The following is a 17,672-nucleotide window of genomic DNA, read 5'->3' as shown; positions in this document are numbered from 1 at the left end:
AGAGCGGAGTTTCCTGGCACAGGCTTTTTATATGCTTAAAAGGAGACTCCAACAACTTTATATTTAAGTACAAACTTGTTAAAGAAAATAAATAATTTTTATTATTTTATTTATTTTTTATCAGTAAGCTATGATTTATTTACTTGTATCGGTAAGGAAGTAGTAATCTTATTATAATTTGACTATACCTCGGTATTTGTTAACTTGCTGAAAACTATTGTGGCCCCCACTCATGTGGAGGCCCGAGGGCAGTTGCCCCGGTTGCCCTTCCCTAAATCCGGCCCTGAAGCGACGTCAACTTTGGGAATTCATTACAGAGGCTGTCCTTATAAGTATAATACGACACAACTTAGATGTAGCATCGGCAAATTGAATAAAACCGATTACTGCCGATTTAAACAACCAATAGAAGTACCTCCCTATCGCGCCATTCGACGATATTCGTCGCTATAGATTCTCGTGAAATCGATGTGTCAAATTGACGAATATATTCGGTCATATGAAATGACAAGTTATTACGTTTGTCTAAAGATCATACTCACATAATAAATAAATCGCTCATCCAGAACGACATCGTCACAATTGCAAAAATCTCTAAAATGACTTTTTCATTCCAAACGATCTCATTCCGTACATACTTTCTAGTGTAATATTGTCAGAATTATTGTTTCAATAGTTTTTGATTGACATCTATATAATGTACTAGCGGTCGCCCGCGGCTTCGCCCGCGTAGATAACGGTTCATAATCAGTCTTCTAATATCCCTACTGCTGAGGCACGGTCACATTTGAAGAATTACTGCAACCGGCGCTTGGATCTATTGTGATAAACCTCAAATTCGTGATCACAACACCTCAGCCAGACCAACATCAGCCACGATTCTGATGAGGTTCTTAGGGTCGGAGGCGATTATGCCCTCTAAGGACCGGAGTTAGAACATTTTATAGTTCTATCTTTTATAGTTTAGGCATCATACGCAAAAAATCAACTTTTTTGGTAGATTTTTTCCTTTTTTGTCCGAAAAACCCAAAATATCTTACGGAACCCTATTTTTTTTTAAATAAAATTTAGCCTATGTTATGCGGGATTAATTTAGCTTTCGAATGGTGAAAGAATTTTTAAAATCGGTCCAGTAGTTTTTGAGCCTATTCATTACAACCAAACAAAGTTTTCCTCTTTATAATATTAGTGTAGATATACATATGTAGTATGTACGAAATGAGATCTTTTTGAACGAAAAAGTCATTTTAGAGATTTTTGCAATTGTGACGATCTCGTTCTGAATGAGTGAAATATTGATAATATGGGATAGAGTACTTAATTCGGATGTGATCGGTTTTACGAATTTTGCCGATGCTACATCAAGTTGGGTCGTACAATACAACCTAATTTCACTACATATCTACTCATCGATTTATTAATAATTCTGCTATTAAATGCGAGCGCAATCAGTTTGAAGTTCATGACCACACGGCACACACCAATTATTCGAGTGGAACATTTGTGTCTCCAATCCTATAATATTGAAAAAAAAAAAACAACGAGCGAGCATTACAGTAGTTGGATATGACGTATAGCATCGGATATCACCCATAAACAAGCAACATTAACATTATATGTTATTGGATAATAATCTGACAGACAACATTTGACTAATGACCACTGAGCAGCGCGCTCATTGGTCAATTCAAATACCGCGCGCTTTGTTAGCTTCCTGTTACACACTTCCGTCCCTTTTCACGAAATCGATAGAAAGGAAAGCACTAAAAAGCTTACATACAAGTTAGAATTTATATACTCAGATTTAAGTTAGTATATATTAGCAAAGACATAAATTTATAACATGTGCTGTGTGGTTATTAAAATTTCAAAATATTGGTTTAAGTATGGACTTATAACATATACCTTGCACGCTAATAGAATATAAATTAAGTAAAAAAAATAAAAAACTACATACATTGTGTATTGATTGTGTTCCTACAAATTTGAATTCAGAATTGAACACAAAAATATGGCCAGTGATATTCGAAGAATAAAACTTCTAGTATTATACAATAATATTATATACTCAACCTTTTGGACGAATAGGTTTTAAGTACATTGGTATACATTTGAGTATACACCACAAAAGTGCAGAGTCTGGTTGGTTCTTGTAAATTTCAACAATCTTAGATGCATGCTCCGAGTCACATTTAATACCTGAAATAATATTTATATCAATAAAATATCCTTTTACGAGCCATGAATCAAGATTTAATTAAAAATTAAAATAATATTTTGTTGAACCCTAACTAACAATGTGTCATATTAATTCAATTTACAAATTATTATGAGTTTTCTTTACTACATACTGGGTAAGTATGATAATTGTTTACAGACAGTATACTTTTCTGGACTCCTGACAATGTGATTGCTAAATATTTTGATAATTGTTGAGTAAAAATAAAAACAAATAAACACTCTCACTTATAAATTTAAAGGTTTACTAATTATTATACTGAACAGATAAGTATACAATTATTAAAAAAAGATAGAAGTTTTTTCCATTGTAACCTCCTTAAAAAGCCTAAATACGTAGCATGCAATCTTAGTAAATATGCATTACAGTTTAACATAAAATTTATGAGACATGTAACTGAATTTATAAGCAGGATATTAACCTAAGTAATTTAGGATACTCCAAATATCATTTTCTCCGAACCTCAGTCCTGATAAAGCAGAATCCGTTGACTTCAGAACAGCATTAGCAAATTTAAAAACCATATTTGATAATGGTATTTCTGATGTAAATACTGAAAGAGTGTACTTAAATTCCTAGAAACAAAATAAAATAATCTTACATAATCAAAGAAATTAAGATTTAATTATATTTATTAATCATAATAAAAAAGTAACAGTTTATATTTTGAACATGTTGTCTAACAGGGCAAATCTCTGGTATCAACATAAAAAAAAGTAATGAATTAAAAAAAAACCAGTACAGATAACCTGAAATTAACTTACCAATCGAAGTAAATATTCAACAATGAGTATATTGATCGCTTGAAATGCAAGTTCTAAGCGCTGGGTAAAGTTCCTCTGGCATAATGATTCACCTGTTTTTTTTAATGAATAATATTTATCTTTAATTTGTGCAGAGAGGTACATATATTCTATCTGTTTTGTCTATTAGATTATATAAATGATCCTTAGATAATATAAATAAAACAAAATTATCAAACAAAGATCATTGCAACAAGAGTATTTTTTCTATTAAAAATATTTGTTAAAACTAATTAATTTAAATTATATCGAGACGAAATAAAAAATCATGCAATAATCAGTTGTCATTTACAATAACATAATAAATCAAATATGTACCTTTTTCAGCTCTTTGTAAAACATTTACAATATGCCCTCGCAAGTAAGCTCTCAAATCATTCAAAACACCGTTGTTTTCAAATAGATCGTGAATAAACTTTTGAAACTCGTTAGCAGATTCAGTTTCTCTTAATTCGGTAATTTCAACCGGGATGTTTGTTTCACCTATTAGTGTATGCTCCATTTTAATCGAAATACATGAGTTCATTAACGGAATTATGAAAATGTTAATAAGACAGATATTTTTTCAATTTAAAAATCTACACTTTTAATTTCAAACTTCCCAAACAAAATATATTTGACATTTACTTGTTGACATATCCGGTTACTAAAGCGACCGCAGTATTAATTTATTAGTATAAATAAATGATTCAAAAATAAAACACAGCATAAAGTGAATTTAAAACTAGTTAAAATATTTTTAAAGTATAAAGATATTTTAATTTTTATATTGAATATCCTAGTTTTAAATAAATATGTTCTTGAAGGGCATTTTAATAAATCTATATATAGTATCTATGCTAATCATATTTTCTTTACGGCTATTTATATAATCTACATTAATTTCGTAACATCTCTCAACAGTCCCTGTGGCGCAGAGGATAGCGCGTTGGACTTCTAATCCAAAGGTCGTGGGTTCGATCCCCACCAGGGATGGACGAAAGTTCTTTTTATTTTCCTGAATATATATTTTCTTAGAATTATTTTTGATTTACAGTTCGAGGACTATCATTATTACTATATTATACAACAATATATCGTAAATCTTTATAATTTTGTGATTCAAATGGGGAAATGTTGCTTACAATCTTATCACTATTATACGTAGTTAGGATTTGTATAGTAATTATTTATTATTAATGTTTATTTGACAATTCTTTCAATTGTATGTAAGATTTGAAAGTATTCAAAATATTTTCGAGTTTTCGACTTCGCAAGTTTGTAAACTGTAAGGATCGTCGTTCTTGAGGCGTAATTTATTGAGTTGATTAAATAAAACTAACTGTAAGGTTCAACAAAAATATCATTCTATTTTCACTGCAAGATTGTGTTGTTAATTGTAAAAGTGGCATTAGTATTGACTATTTTTAATATATACTTACTAAACTAAACAAAATCGTATATATAACAAATATGACGTTCTGTAAATATTCGATTTCAAAAATTTATAAGTACACATATAAGACTATTAATAACTATAAAGCATGGTATTAATGTTCCACGTAAATATTCAAGACGAGTGTGTTTCGTTGCCAAGTGCATATCATATATACGTATATACAAAGTAAATAAAAATTAATATTGATTTATATATATAATCATTGATCGATATATTTATTGTTTTAAATTAATAGACTTCTACATCGTTTGAACGATCACAAAAATAGATGTATCTATATGGGCTATAAAAGTTGGCAGCAATTCGATTTTCAAACTAAGACATATAAGTAGTTGTATTTTATTGATTCATTCATTTATGAAGAATGGAATAGTTTATTTAATATTTTTTTAGTTTCATAGACAAAGTTCTTTAAAATGTCAAAGATAGACTAATCTATTTTAAAATTAAAGTTGCTGTAAAATACGCAGTAATCAATTTTGATATACTAGGATTTTACGCTTAGTAACAGACTTAAAGCTATTTAAAGCTGGTAAGACCCTCAAAGAAATTACGGCAGGCTTTAGGGTTATTTTGGACTTCTGAATAAGTACTACTTTTCGGTTTACGTAGTTCTATATTCTTAGAATAGGTACTTCGATGCACTTTATCCTCTTGGCCCCGGCTTACCATAGGCTAATTAGCTATCATCTCTACTTCTTCCAGACAATTGAGTCCATTATTAACTGCAAGTTTCTAGGTAACTAGAAGAACACCAGCTGATTAGCGTTCGCTAGAACGGATTATGTTGTGATAAAGTAACCAGAAGTAGTTTACTTAATCGTCTTTTATTCAATTTCTCCCTTTATGCAACTGGATCATTTGCATGATCTAAATTAAAATTCATTTGTTCTCGTAATATATGCGGCTGCGTATTTTCTCCTACACTGCTTGGAATACTGGTCTCATCGGTCAAAATAAACCAAATTATAAAATATTTCTAACTAGGCACTGGAAAATCTTTTCTCCTAATAACTAAGCGATACAAATATAACCTTCTAAAACCGATTATTTTTCATGAAATTTGATACAATAACAAAATATGTATTAGATAAATATAATAATTTATAATTTATTTACATAAATGACGATTCATAAGCGTTAAGTTTATGTTATTAATTAAGTCACTGTTGTTGTATTTAAGCATAATGGTAAAATATGGTAGATCTTAAATTTTGTAGATAGGTATCACTATTCCTCAGTCATCAGCTTTACCGTCAGTCGTCTGACAAAACTTCAAATTTCAAAACATATTACTGTCAAATCTGTGATACATGATAATATTCTTTTTTATTTTATAGGAATTTAGATCAGTGTATAATTTAAACTATTTAAAATGCGTCGTCGCGCGGGTGTGGGAGCTATTCAAAAACAGAGACTGGAACAAGAAAAGTACAGAGAAAAGGGTTCCGAAATCCAAGAGAATAAATTTCAACAAATGTCAAAACAATTGGAGGTGTTTAGGGAAAACCTCGAGGAATTCGCTACCAAACATAAGAGTGAAATAAAAAAGAATGCCCAGTTTAGGAGACAGTTCCAAGAAATGTGCGCTGCGATTGGAGTTGACCCTTTGGCTTCGGGGAAAGGATTTTGGTCAGTTTTAGGTTGGTTGGTTTTATGTTCATAATAACTGAAAGAATGAGTTATTTGTTATTTCAATTTAAAAAACAACCAATTACAAAGGTTATTTTCTTTTTTTGTAAAGTTAAAACCAATTTCTTATTCTAGGCATTGGAGATTTTTACTATGAGTTGGGGGTACAGATTGTGGAAGTGTGCTTAGCTACAAATTACAAAAATGGTGGTCTCATAACATTAGAGGAATTGAGGACACGGCTTATAGCTGCTAGAGGAAAAGCAAAAAAGCATCAGGACATTACCAATGAAGATTTATTAGCTGCTGTTAAGAAACTGAAAATATTTGGAAATGGGTAACTAAAGCTTTTTACTTACTGAGAAATTATTAAATATCATTTTTTTGAAATTTAATATTCACACATCTATAAATATTTAGATTGTTATAAATTTTGAAAAGTCTTTTTTTGAGCCTGTAGTAAATTGATGTATGATTTTAGGTTTACAGTAGTGCCAATTGGTAAAGGTAAATGGCTGGTCCAGTCAGTACCAGGAGAGTTGAACTTAGACCAGACTCTAGTACTCCAAAAGGCTAGTACATTAGGCACTGCCTGGGTATCTGCAAGCATTCTCACAGATGATCTAGGGTAAGTTTCAGAACATAATACATTAAAAAATATCCTAAATACATCTAGAAGTATCTTTATATCCTTACCTTAAATTTATATATCTATTTTTTACTCTTTTGGGATAAATGACTTTTTGCTAGGTATTTTATATTAGCCAGGATAACTACACATACAACAAATAAAACATATTAACATCCAAGGTTTGTGGTTCCTTACATTTCCAATATCTATGGGTAGAGGTGATAACTCACCATCACATGGCCCATTTGACAGTCACACAAATATGAATTCACATTACATGTCATTAATTTTATATAAAATAATTATACTGTTATTATTATGTTAGTATAGGAATAATTAATGAATGTCACTACATTATTTTTTAGTTGGAATGAAACAAGAGCCCAAAATGCACTCAACCATATGGTCAAAGAAGGTCTTGCTTGGATAGACACTCAAGATGCAAAAGAAACTCTTTACTGGTTCCCCAGCATGTTTGCTGAGTGCGTGTCTGCCTCGTGATGTGATAAAGAATCTAGTGCCCTGGAATTTATTTTAGTATCTTAATTGATACTAACAGCGACTGTAAATATCAGATTATTATTATATTTCTTAATTAATGAGGGTATTGTATTTATAATATAATAAAACAATTGTAAAAATTTAAAAACTTAATCATTTAATAAACTAATATTGCACTGTTATTAAAATGTGTTTCTAAGTCATAAACTACTGCTACTTTCGTGATTTGATGAGGATATGTGAGGTAAATTTAATTGGATCCTTAATTCTTTATTTTCTTTTTCTAAGGCATCTAGTTTTGTTTTTAATTTATCAGTCATGTCCAAATATGACACCTTCCATCTGCAAATGTAAACATTGTCCTTTACATATTCAATATTTACATATATCATTATATTTAAGGCATAATATAACATTTTTTATCAGACAACAGTGATCATTGTCTCTTGTTGGTTTTTGAATGTTAAAAAAATTATATATATACAGATACTAATGTTTGGTTCAGATATCATCATATAACCATTACAATTTACTTTTATACTATATTTAAAGTGAATGTTCTTTGTTTTTGTAACTTACTTTTTATTGAGTTCCATTTGATTTTTTAAGTGTTTATTCAGTTCCATCAATTCATTTTCTTTTGTTGTAACCATTCTGCAAATTAATTTATTAATTGTAATTATTGTATTTATTTCAAAAAGAGGTCATTTTATTGATCATAAAGTATAAAATAGATAGATTGCTGATAGATACTTTTGATTAGATTCAGCTCTTGAAGACAGCATAGATTGCAGTTTATGGATCATTTCATGCGTTTCATCCAAAGATTTTTGAAGATGTTCCACTTTTAATCTGAAATAAATAGGTAGTAAAGTATATACGATAAAAGTGGCCGATTTGTTGTGGTTAGTCTAAAAAAATAGTTAAATTAATTAATAAAAATTTTTAATAAAGTTCTAATAATTACTTTAGTTCGTCAATCTGTGTCTTCATTAGACTCTCTTCCCAGTCGCGTCTTTTCGTTTCTCTAGTGTTTATGTCTTGAATTCGCTTTATATCCATTGCCAAGGATTGTTTCTCACAAACGAGCTGTATGTTACGACGCTCTGAGGCCACCTTAGGATAAATTATCATATAGTATAAGACACTTTGAGATAGAACTGCATAACAAGAAGCTTTTGATAGGTTTAATCATACAAAACATTATTATCAATTATTTTGTTATGAGGTAACATTATAACATAAAAAAATATAGTTTGGTTATAATTTAATTAAATTAAATAATGAACAAGTTTTAATAATGTAATCCTGACTACAATATTATTGGGTCATGAGGAGTTTCTAAGGGTACTCTTTTGGGTCCAAAGTTTTATTTTAAAAGAAGTAATAAAAAAACAAACATACCAATTCTTGGAACATAGCTTCCAGTCTTTGTTCAGCAAGAGCCAACTTTGGATCAACTGAACTCAAGTTATTCTGCTGAAGTTTTAAATGATTCTCATTTGTGGCTTGCAATATTCTATTATCTCTGTTTTGAAAAATTAAATATTGATGATTAATTGGGTAGATTTTATTTTGAATAAATCAGCAACTAAAAATATACCTTAAGGTTTTATTTAATAAGAGTCCTTTTTCTACAATTTCAGCATCAAGGTTTCTAATATGTTCAAGCATATCAGAAACTTTTTCATTGTACTTCTCCTTAATTTCATCTAATTCTCTTCTATATTTTGTTTCAGTGTCACGTTGAACATTCAATAGTGTTTGTTTTAATGAATTCAACTCCCCTAAAATAAAATTCATTTTTAAAAATTATAACTTTTATAAACTACGGAAAGATGAATGAAATGAAATAGAAACCTGTTATGATTCCAATCTTTTTGTAAGCTTCATTCTTTTGTATTGAAACCAAATCGTAGAGTTGTAATGCTTCTGCAACCTATATAAGTAATAAAGAAGAATTTGAGAAAATTTAATTACTAGTGTTAATTTTAGTATTAAAATTCTTGTAACCTTGGATTTGGCTTCTGATTCTTTCTTAATTTGGTCTACACATTGTTTTTGGCATATGAGCAGTTGTGATTTTATATCCGCGTGACTTTTAATTTCTGCAGACAGATTTATTTTATGATCTTCTAAGGATTTTTTAACTTCTAGTAATTCTTTTTCCAATTCTTTGCCTCTTTCTTTGTAAGATGCAATTTCATTCTCTTTGTTTTTTAATTCAGTTTGAAGTGAATTACGTTCAGCATGTACTTTCTTATATTTAGATTCTAATTCAACATAATCTGCTAGAGCAGTGTTAAGTTTTAGGTCTAAATCTGCGTTATCACCATTACTGTTCTGGAAAGTAATATAAATAACTTTAAAAATAAACGCAATATCCTATCCAAAATAGTCTTGTATTGAAAATTATTTATTTATTTAAAGATAATTGTAATAAATGAGTTTTTAACTTGACTTGCTTTTCTGTTGTCATAAGTTTGATATGTTTTCAGTTCTATATCTAGCGCGTCGACAGTTTTCTGTGATGTTTGCCACAAAACATTCAATGAATCTCTTTCCTGTAAAAGAATAATTAAAGATTGAAGCTTTGTAAATTTTGTATTAATAAAAACAATAGTAGTAATTCTAAGTAAACAGGGGTGGGTCCATAGTATATTTTGAGTATTAAATTATAGTGGGATAATTACTGTTTGTAAAATATTTAGTTACAAGAATGGTAGTTGTCAACCTTGGTTAGCAAACACACTTGTTTCTTTAATTCTTCCAGCTCCTTAGTTTGATCGCTGTCATGGGCCTGTTGTGCGAGCTGCAATTTCTCCTTTAACAGACTTCCAACTTGCTGAGACAACTTCTGGTTATCAGCAATTAATGTTCTAATCTCTTGCTCAACTATTGTCTGATTTTGCTGTAAATAATTTAAAATTAAATATTTTATAAATTAGAAAAAAATTTAGTTCAAATATTTTTTCTAAATAATTACCCTGTAAAATTGAACTTCATTCTCCAAAGCATCCAAATTATTACTATCTGGTTCATTCATGTTTTATTAATCGTTCATTGATACTTGTGATTATGAATGAATGAAAAATAAGTGGATTATAAATATGTGAATAAAGATGAGTTATAATAAAAATTCATATTGAATGCAAATTAAATTAAAGTTTCAACTAATTTTTCACGTGTTTGGTTTTGTTTACATTTCGCGCGCTCAAGTGTCACTTTCGTTGCCTAGCAACCAGTTCATAGGCATTTTGATAGCTGCTTTTTATAGTATAGGTATTTAAAAATAATGGGTAAATCAGCTAAAAAAGGGATTTTCTTTTTCTACTTCCAATATAACATTTATAAATTAATGTAATTTTAAGCCTAAAATGTTTTTCAACGAAAATATCATTAGATTTAACGTCAACGTCATAAAATGACCTTGACTTGAATCAAATATTTGCTTATCGTTATCGCGCATATTGCATTATTTTCGGAAAATGTAAATAATAAATTGTCCTAAAGTGTATATCATCACGAGCTCATCACAATGTCCAGGTAAATGCGTTAGTATTACTAATTAGGAAGATAGATAGATTTGATAACAAAACAATCGGTAATTTATTTTTTAGTCTATATATTGATATAAGAGATGATCAGTGGCCGCTTGTATACGATGAAAAATATAATGTGTCTTTTTGTGGATTTGAGAAGTTACATGTGTTTGATGCTAAGAAATGGCGAAATATTATCCAGGTATGAAAATTAAAAAAATTCAGTCTTACGAATTTTATATACATTTTATCGTAGTAGATACAATTTTATTGTAATGGAATGGGCTTTCTTTTTTAATGTTTTGGTTTGTTTTTGACTGACAAAAAATTTGTAATATATTTTCACATCTTATACTTTTCAGTATCTTTTAGAAGCTAATTTCATCACTCAAGAATGCCTGGTAAAACCGTTGGAAGCAAAAGAAAATGATCTACTTGTTGTCCATACAAAGAAATACCTTAAATCTCTTAAAGTAAGATTTATAATGTTTTATAGTATAATCTTATCATAAAATAATTATCGAAAACATATATATTAATACTATCACATTTGCTCTTACTTTCTATGAAAATATTTCTTTGACACAATTTTTATCATCAGGGAAAACAATGTGAGACAACTTTTATGTTTCTGAAGAATTCTAGCTACCATTTTTCAGACTAGGCTCATGAAAGTTATTAGATTTTGAGAAAATAAAGCAATTGAATCACACTAAAATACTAATTTTATTAATTAAGTATAATTATTAATAATTGTTGTATTAACAAGTTGACTATTATTGTACATACTACTGGGTTTGAATTTGTCTTTTGTTTAATAATCCGAGACTGACACAACATGAGATTTATGAGATTTGAAGCAGTATTTTGATATTAATATTTTAAAATAAAATTCAGCTTTTGTTTTTTAGATTTGTTTATGTAATTATAAAATAAAATATTAAAGTAATAAATATTTGTTAAATAAAACATATATTAATAAACAATTAATACTCTTGTGGTTTAGAATGATTTATTTTTCTCTAAAATTTTGTAGATTTATAGGCATTGAATCAGTAATCAAAAAAACTTTACATTCCCATTTATTAATAAAGTATAAATGAGATAGGAAAAGTAAAAATATGAAATTCAATTGATTATGTAATAAATAGCATTATGGAAGTATATTTTCAAATATCTTGTTAATTCAAATATAGTTAATAATAATTTTAGTGGAGCGGAAAAGTGGCAATGATAGCAGAGGTCCCTGTAGTGGCTTGTCTCCCGAATATTCTTGTTCAACGTGCTTACTTGAAACCTATGAGGTGAGATTAAATATAATATTAACAAGACATCATATTATATAGTAATTAAAACATTTTTCTAGCTCTCTATCCATATTCATATCTTTATTAATATTGTAAATGTTAAAAAGTAAAAGTAAATTTGTTTGTCTGACTGTCGCTGTTTCATGACCAAACTGCTGACCAAATTTGATGGAATTTGGCATGAAGCAAACTTGAACTCCAAGAAGACGTAGGTTTTGTTTTGCCTAACACATGTCAACCAACAGCCTAAAATCTATGTGAAGCCGCGGGCTCTACTAGTAATATCATCATCCTCCTGCCCTTTTCCCAATTTTATTTGGAGTCGGCGCAGCATATCTTCTCCTTCCATACTTCTCTGTCAGATGTCATCTCACAAGTAACATTCTTTCTAACCATATCGTCTTTCACACAATCCATCCATCGTTTTCTTGGTCGTCCTCTACCTCTATATCCATCCACATTCATGCTCAAGGCCTTCCTCACAATATGTCCCTCATTCCGCATTACATGCCCATACCACGATAGCTGCCTTCCACATAACTTCTCGGCTATCAGTGTCACTTTCAAACTTCCTCTTATGTACTTATTCCTTACTCTATCCATTCGCGTTACACCACACATTCCTCTCAGCATTCTCATCTCCGCAACATGCAATTGTCTTTCAGTCATCCCTTTTGTTGCCCAACACTCAGATCCATATAGGACAGCAGGTCTGATCATGGTCTTATAGATCTTCCTCTTAAGCTTAAGTGGAATACGGGCTCTACTAGTAATATAATAATAGTTATTATGACAGTCAATAACTTATATTACAGATTACAAACTGGTGGTTCAGTGTTGGCCGGTAAGTTAGCGCTAGAGCGAGGCTGGGCGATAAATGTGGGCGGCGGCTTCCACCACTGCAGCGCGGGGCGGGGAGGGGGTTTCTGCGCATACGCAGATATCACACTCCTTATAAAGAATCTTGTCAAACATAGGAACGTGCAAAACGCCATGATTGTGGACTTGGATGCTCATCAAGTATGTTAAGTTATGTTGAAAAAGGATTTTGAAATTTGTAAAGTAACTTAATTATATTTTTGGATATATGAAACTAGAAACATTCTTAATTGAGTTTAGCTATGTCTTCGATTTTTTTTTTTTGGAATTAATTGCCATAGCCTTGAAGAGCTGCGTCATAGCTGCTCTGCCAACAAAGCGCGTTACAGCTGCCAAACAGCGTCGTAACTAAACTATTATTTCGCAAATTTAATAGCAAACTAATTAAATTTATATAGACTAACAATAATGTGGATTTATTACTTTATTACGGGGTACTTGATTACCGCTAGAAAAAAGACTGATGTTCTTTGATTCGAACTCTTCACTGATTTGGGTTTTTTTAATGGCATATGTCAATATGGACCACCTGATGGTAAGTGGTCATCTCCGCTCATAGACAATGACGCTGTAAGAAATACCCTAAAGAACTAAGATGATATGTCCCTTGTACTTTCAGCACAGTAGTTACACTGGCTCACTCGCCCTTCAAACCGTAACATAACAATACTAAGTAGTATTATTTGGCGGTAGAATATCTTTTAAATAAAACTAGTTATTACGGATTTTAATCGCGTATATTAATTATTTTGGACATCCCGACGTTTTGAGCACTTTACAGCGTTCGTGGTCACGGGTAGAAAAATTTTAGACAACATTAGGTAGAATATCTGTTGAGTGTGTGGCACCTACCCAAACGGGTTTGCATAGAGCCCTACCACCAAGTTATTTCTATCTAAAATTGTAATTATCGTTTTTACATTGAATTTAGATTTTGCCTTAGACAATGTTTTCGGGGAGTATGACAGTCATTACTACTAATGTTTCCAAGGGCAACGGCTACCAGCGTGATTTCCTCGGAGTTCCGGAAGTGTACATCATGGATATGTACAACAGGCACATCTATCCCAAGGACGAAGAAGCCAAGAGAGCTATCAGGCGGAAGATTGAATTGGGGAACAAGGTCGAAGACTTGGAATACATGTTGAAGTTAAGAAAGTGAGTACAATCTGCTTACGATGAAATAAATCACAGCGTTACGCGAGCGTTCAATAATTGAATTATTTAAATAATTTATTACAGTTGTTTAATACTGGATATTTACTATGTGTAATTTCAGTAGTTCGGGATGGCCAAAATAATATTATCGTTTTACAATAATGCTTCAATCTCTCTATCTTTTGTTAGAATGCCACGCTATAGTCCATTTTTTTTTTATAATGACAGCTCAATAATATTTAAAATAAGAAATAGTGTTACATGCCGGTATTAAATGCTATGCCATATAAAATAATTACAATAATAATTGTATATAATAAAGTAAATTCAATAGCTCCTGCTATATTAAAAATATGCAATAATAATGTGATATAAAATATGATATAGAATCAAATGTCATAAAACCGTATTGAAGGCTAAGGTTACTCTCGTAACATGTTTTTTTTATTTTTATTTGATGGAACTCGTTATTTCGACATTGTCTACGAATGTCTTGTTCACGAGACTAAAGTTTGCGGGTAGATGTTGACGACATTAGAAATGTCCATATCGGACTACCTCCTCTCTCGTGCGTTTGCTGCGTAAACACCGGTCACCACTACTATTGTCACTTTCACCCCAACCATTGTCCTTTCCTTTGAGATCCATCAAATCAAATTTAAAAACTTGTTAAAAATCTCGTTTTATGTAACTGTAATAATAAAAATAACCATGTTAATTTAAAAAAACATTTGTTGGGATAAATGAAACTGTATTTATATATTGTAAGTTATGTAATTATGTAACCTCTTGTTCTCATTACTTAATACCTAAATCAAATCAACGTTCATAAACAGAACTAAATTATCTCGGACGGCGAGGCGGATAGAGGTCCCGTGCGGTGTTGCAGTAAAAGCTAAACTAGGCAAAATTTATTCATATCATATTTATGATAATACTGATGTTATTTATTTTTATCGTATCCTATCACATTTTTTTAAAACATTAATTAATATACATCGCATACTAACAATAAAATAAGTCTAATCATTATTTGCATACGAGGGCCCCCTGACCTAAAGGGGCCCGTGTTCACCGTACCGTACCAATTAACTTAGCGATCCTCAAGTAAGAAATAATTTAACACTTAAAAAACAGAAGGTACATTCCATGATTTTATCCTAGAATCTTTGTATGTATTTAAAAAGTGTTTGTGTACCATTATTTGATTTTATTTAATTAAATATATTTTTTAGGAACTTAAAGGCTGCCCTCAAAGAGTTCAAGCCAGACATACTGGTTTACAACGCCGGTACTGATATCTTAGACTCAGATCCACTCGGACACATGAGGATCAGTGAAGTCGTAAGTGTTTATAAACGAATGTCTATACATATAATAAAATTGGAGTGTCTGTTTGTAATATTAAAATTGCCCTTTTTACTCAATGCATATGTATTTATACACGGTACATATACCAAAATATTTTTTTACAATTTTAGTCGGTGCGTCTGTCTGTCTATTTGTTCCGGCTAATCTCTGGAACGGCTGGACCAATTTTGACGGGACTTTCACTGGCAGATAACTGATATAATAAGGAGTAACTTGGGCTACAATAATATATTTTTTTTGTTAAATTCAAACGCGTACAATGTCGCGGCCACATCTAGTTTATTATATATAGTTTATATAATATATATATTATCCTAATATTATAAATGCCCAAGTTTATGAGGATGTATGTATGTTTGTTACTCTTTCGTGAAAAAACTACTCAATGTATTTCGATGAAATTCTACAGTAATATAAGTTATACATTAAAGAACACATAGGCTATAATTTATAATGATTTAATGTAATTTAGTCATGATATACCATTCATATCAAGTAACTGATTGAAGTCGGGGCGGGTTGCTGGTAAAATATTTTCTTTTTTGTTTATTTGCAACATCCACAGGTTCGTAGATGCCCTTGCTTTTTTTTACATTTTACATTAAACATTTTGGCGTTTTATATTTTATATTTTTTACTAAACATCAGCAGATAAATAAAATAAATAATAAATAAATAAATAAATATGAGACAACATCACATACATTGCTCTGATCCCAATGTAAGTAGCTTAAGCACTTGTGTTATGGAAATCAGAAGTAACGACGGTACCACAAACACCCAGACCCAAGACAACGTAGAAAACTAATGGTAATCTACATCGACTCGACCGGGAATCGAACCCGGGACCTCAGAGTGGCGTACCCATGAAAACCGGTGTACACACCACTCGACCATGGAGGTCGTCGGATCTTCGCTGGATTTCATTTTTATCGTCTTTTTTTTTAAATAATATATACATAATCTATAATAAAAATATGTATCAGGTAATATCTATCATGTATTCTTTCTTCCTAATCTTAATTCACAGGGTATCATAAAACGCGATGAATTCGTCTTCGAGATATGCAAGGAGAAGGAGATTCCTGTCGTGATGCTCACCAGTGGAGGGTATCTGAGGAAGACGGCGAGGATCATAGCAGACTCCATCATGAACCTCAAGAACAAAGGCTTAATCGGATGTGAACCTAAGAGCAAGGCTACAGATAAACCGGAAAGGTTTTAAAAGGTATTAAATTCGGTGTCATTATTTTTGTACAATAATGAACCGTATTACAATGATCCAAGGTCGGTTTTTCATTGTGAATTAATTAGATCTTACAAATATGCCACAAATGCCATTTCAAATTTAAGATTTTCGTTCTTTTGTCGTTAGTTTATACAAAATTGAATCTTAGTTCTTTAGATATAGAGTTGTTTTTCCATATTTTTTTTGGGAATTTGTAAATTAATTTGAACAAAAATTATATTTACCATCAGTATTAATTGAATGTTTTATAAGTGATATTTGGTTGTGTTATATTTTGATATATTATTTATTTTTACAATTTTAAAGTAGTTTAAATAGATTGTTTTCAAGATTTCGACTTACGTTATAGAGTAGACTAAGAGCCAAAAAGCGCCATACTAGATATTGTCATATTATTTATATTGTATATTCTCAGGATTTGTATATATATACATATATATATGTGATTAGTGATCATTTATCATGCTTATAATTTGTTATTGCATAAAGTCAGAACATCTTTGTAAAATTTTTCAATATTGATTTATATAAGCCACATTAACAAATACAGTCTTATAAAGACAATATTGTTTTCCATTGGCTTAAAATTAAACTTAAATAGGCCTATGATGTTTTTAAAATAATAATAATAATTTATTTCTTTCCATACAAAAATAATCTTAATAAACAGTTATGGTTGAACTACGATAAAAGTATCAATGTATTATAACAAAGTCATCAAAAGACACACAGGTCAAGTACTGGCTATCCTATCTAGGCTATTTATATAACCTGTGTTAAGGATAAACAGTCCTATCAACAATAAACAGAAAGTTGAGATATTTAAAATACATTAGAAATATCACCTAGGTAGTTACAAAATAAATCTTATATAAAGTGTTTGTAGGTAAATAAATTGTTTTGCATGTATTAACCGCGTAAA

At 30.4% G+C, this 17,672-nt stretch overlaps 4 protein-coding genes and 1 non-coding gene across 5 annotated transcripts; 3 read left to right on the top strand and 2 right to left on the bottom strand.

Annotated features, from left to right (window-relative positions):
• Positions 1–2,079: 2,079 nt before the first annotated feature.
• Positions 2,080–3,643, bottom strand: LOC124537819. The gene is made up of 4 exons (XM_047114742.1): positions 3,361–3,643; positions 3,004–3,095; positions 2,702–2,814; positions 2,080–2,199 (listed from the first exon to the last, which is right to left on the bottom strand). Exons 1-4 carry the CDS (start codon positions 3,566–3,568, stop codon positions 2,193–2,195), a joined length of 420 nt encoding a protein of 139 aa, XP_046970698.1. The 5' UTR covers positions 3,569–3,643; the 3' UTR covers positions 2,080–2,192.
• A 301-nt stretch (positions 3,644–3,944) lies between these two features.
• Trnar-ucu lies at positions 3,945–4,017 on the top strand. The gene has a single exon. It is a non-coding gene; the product is annotated as a tRNA-Arg (tRNA).
• Positions 4,018–5,728: 1,711 nt separating this feature from the next.
• On the top strand, positions 5,729–7,674 carry LOC124537873 (vacuolar-sorting protein SNF8). The gene is made up of 4 exons (XM_047114825.1): positions 5,729–6,123; positions 6,248–6,449; positions 6,594–6,740; positions 7,109–7,674. Exons 1-4 carry the CDS (start codon positions 5,856–5,858, stop codon positions 7,242–7,244), a joined length of 753 nt encoding a protein of 250 aa, XP_046970781.1. The 5' UTR covers positions 5,729–5,855; the 3' UTR covers positions 7,245–7,674.
• LOC124537745 (centrosomal protein of 135 kDa-like) lies at positions 7,445–10,290 on the bottom strand. The gene is made up of 11 exons (XM_047114637.1): positions 10,231–10,290; positions 9,979–10,161; positions 9,701–9,808; positions 9,258–9,587; positions 9,105–9,183; positions 8,848–9,031; positions 8,649–8,772; positions 8,212–8,360; positions 7,998–8,096; positions 7,824–7,898; positions 7,445–7,586 (listed from the first exon to the last, which is right to left on the bottom strand). Exons 1-11 carry the CDS (start codon positions 10,288–10,290, stop codon positions 7,445–7,447), a joined length of 1,533 nt encoding a protein of 510 aa, XP_046970593.1.
• Positions 10,291–10,666: 376 nt separating this feature from the next.
• Positions 10,667–17,534, top strand: LOC124537872 (histone deacetylase 11). The gene is made up of 8 exons (XM_047114824.1): positions 10,667–10,790; positions 10,865–10,988; positions 11,149–11,259; positions 11,999–12,090; positions 12,909–13,113; positions 13,964–14,130; positions 15,366–15,474; positions 16,532–17,534. The coding sequence occupies exons 1-8, from the start codon at positions 10,783–10,785 to the stop codon at positions 16,724–16,726; spliced, it is 1,011 nt and encodes a 336-aa protein (XP_046970780.1). The 5' UTR covers positions 10,667–10,782; the 3' UTR covers positions 16,727–17,534.
• Positions 17,535–17,672: the final 138 nt, after the last annotated feature.

The sequence above is a fragment of the Vanessa cardui genome, chromosome 19 (assembly GCF_905220365.1).
Source record: "Vanessa cardui chromosome 19, ilVanCard2.1, whole genome shotgun sequence".
In the NCBI taxonomy this organism is placed as follows: domain Eukaryota; kingdom Metazoa; phylum Arthropoda; class Insecta; order Lepidoptera; family Nymphalidae; genus Vanessa; species Vanessa cardui.
The sequence above is the reverse complement of the archived record's forward strand: the minus strand, read 5'-3'. Positions and strand labels throughout refer to the sequence as shown.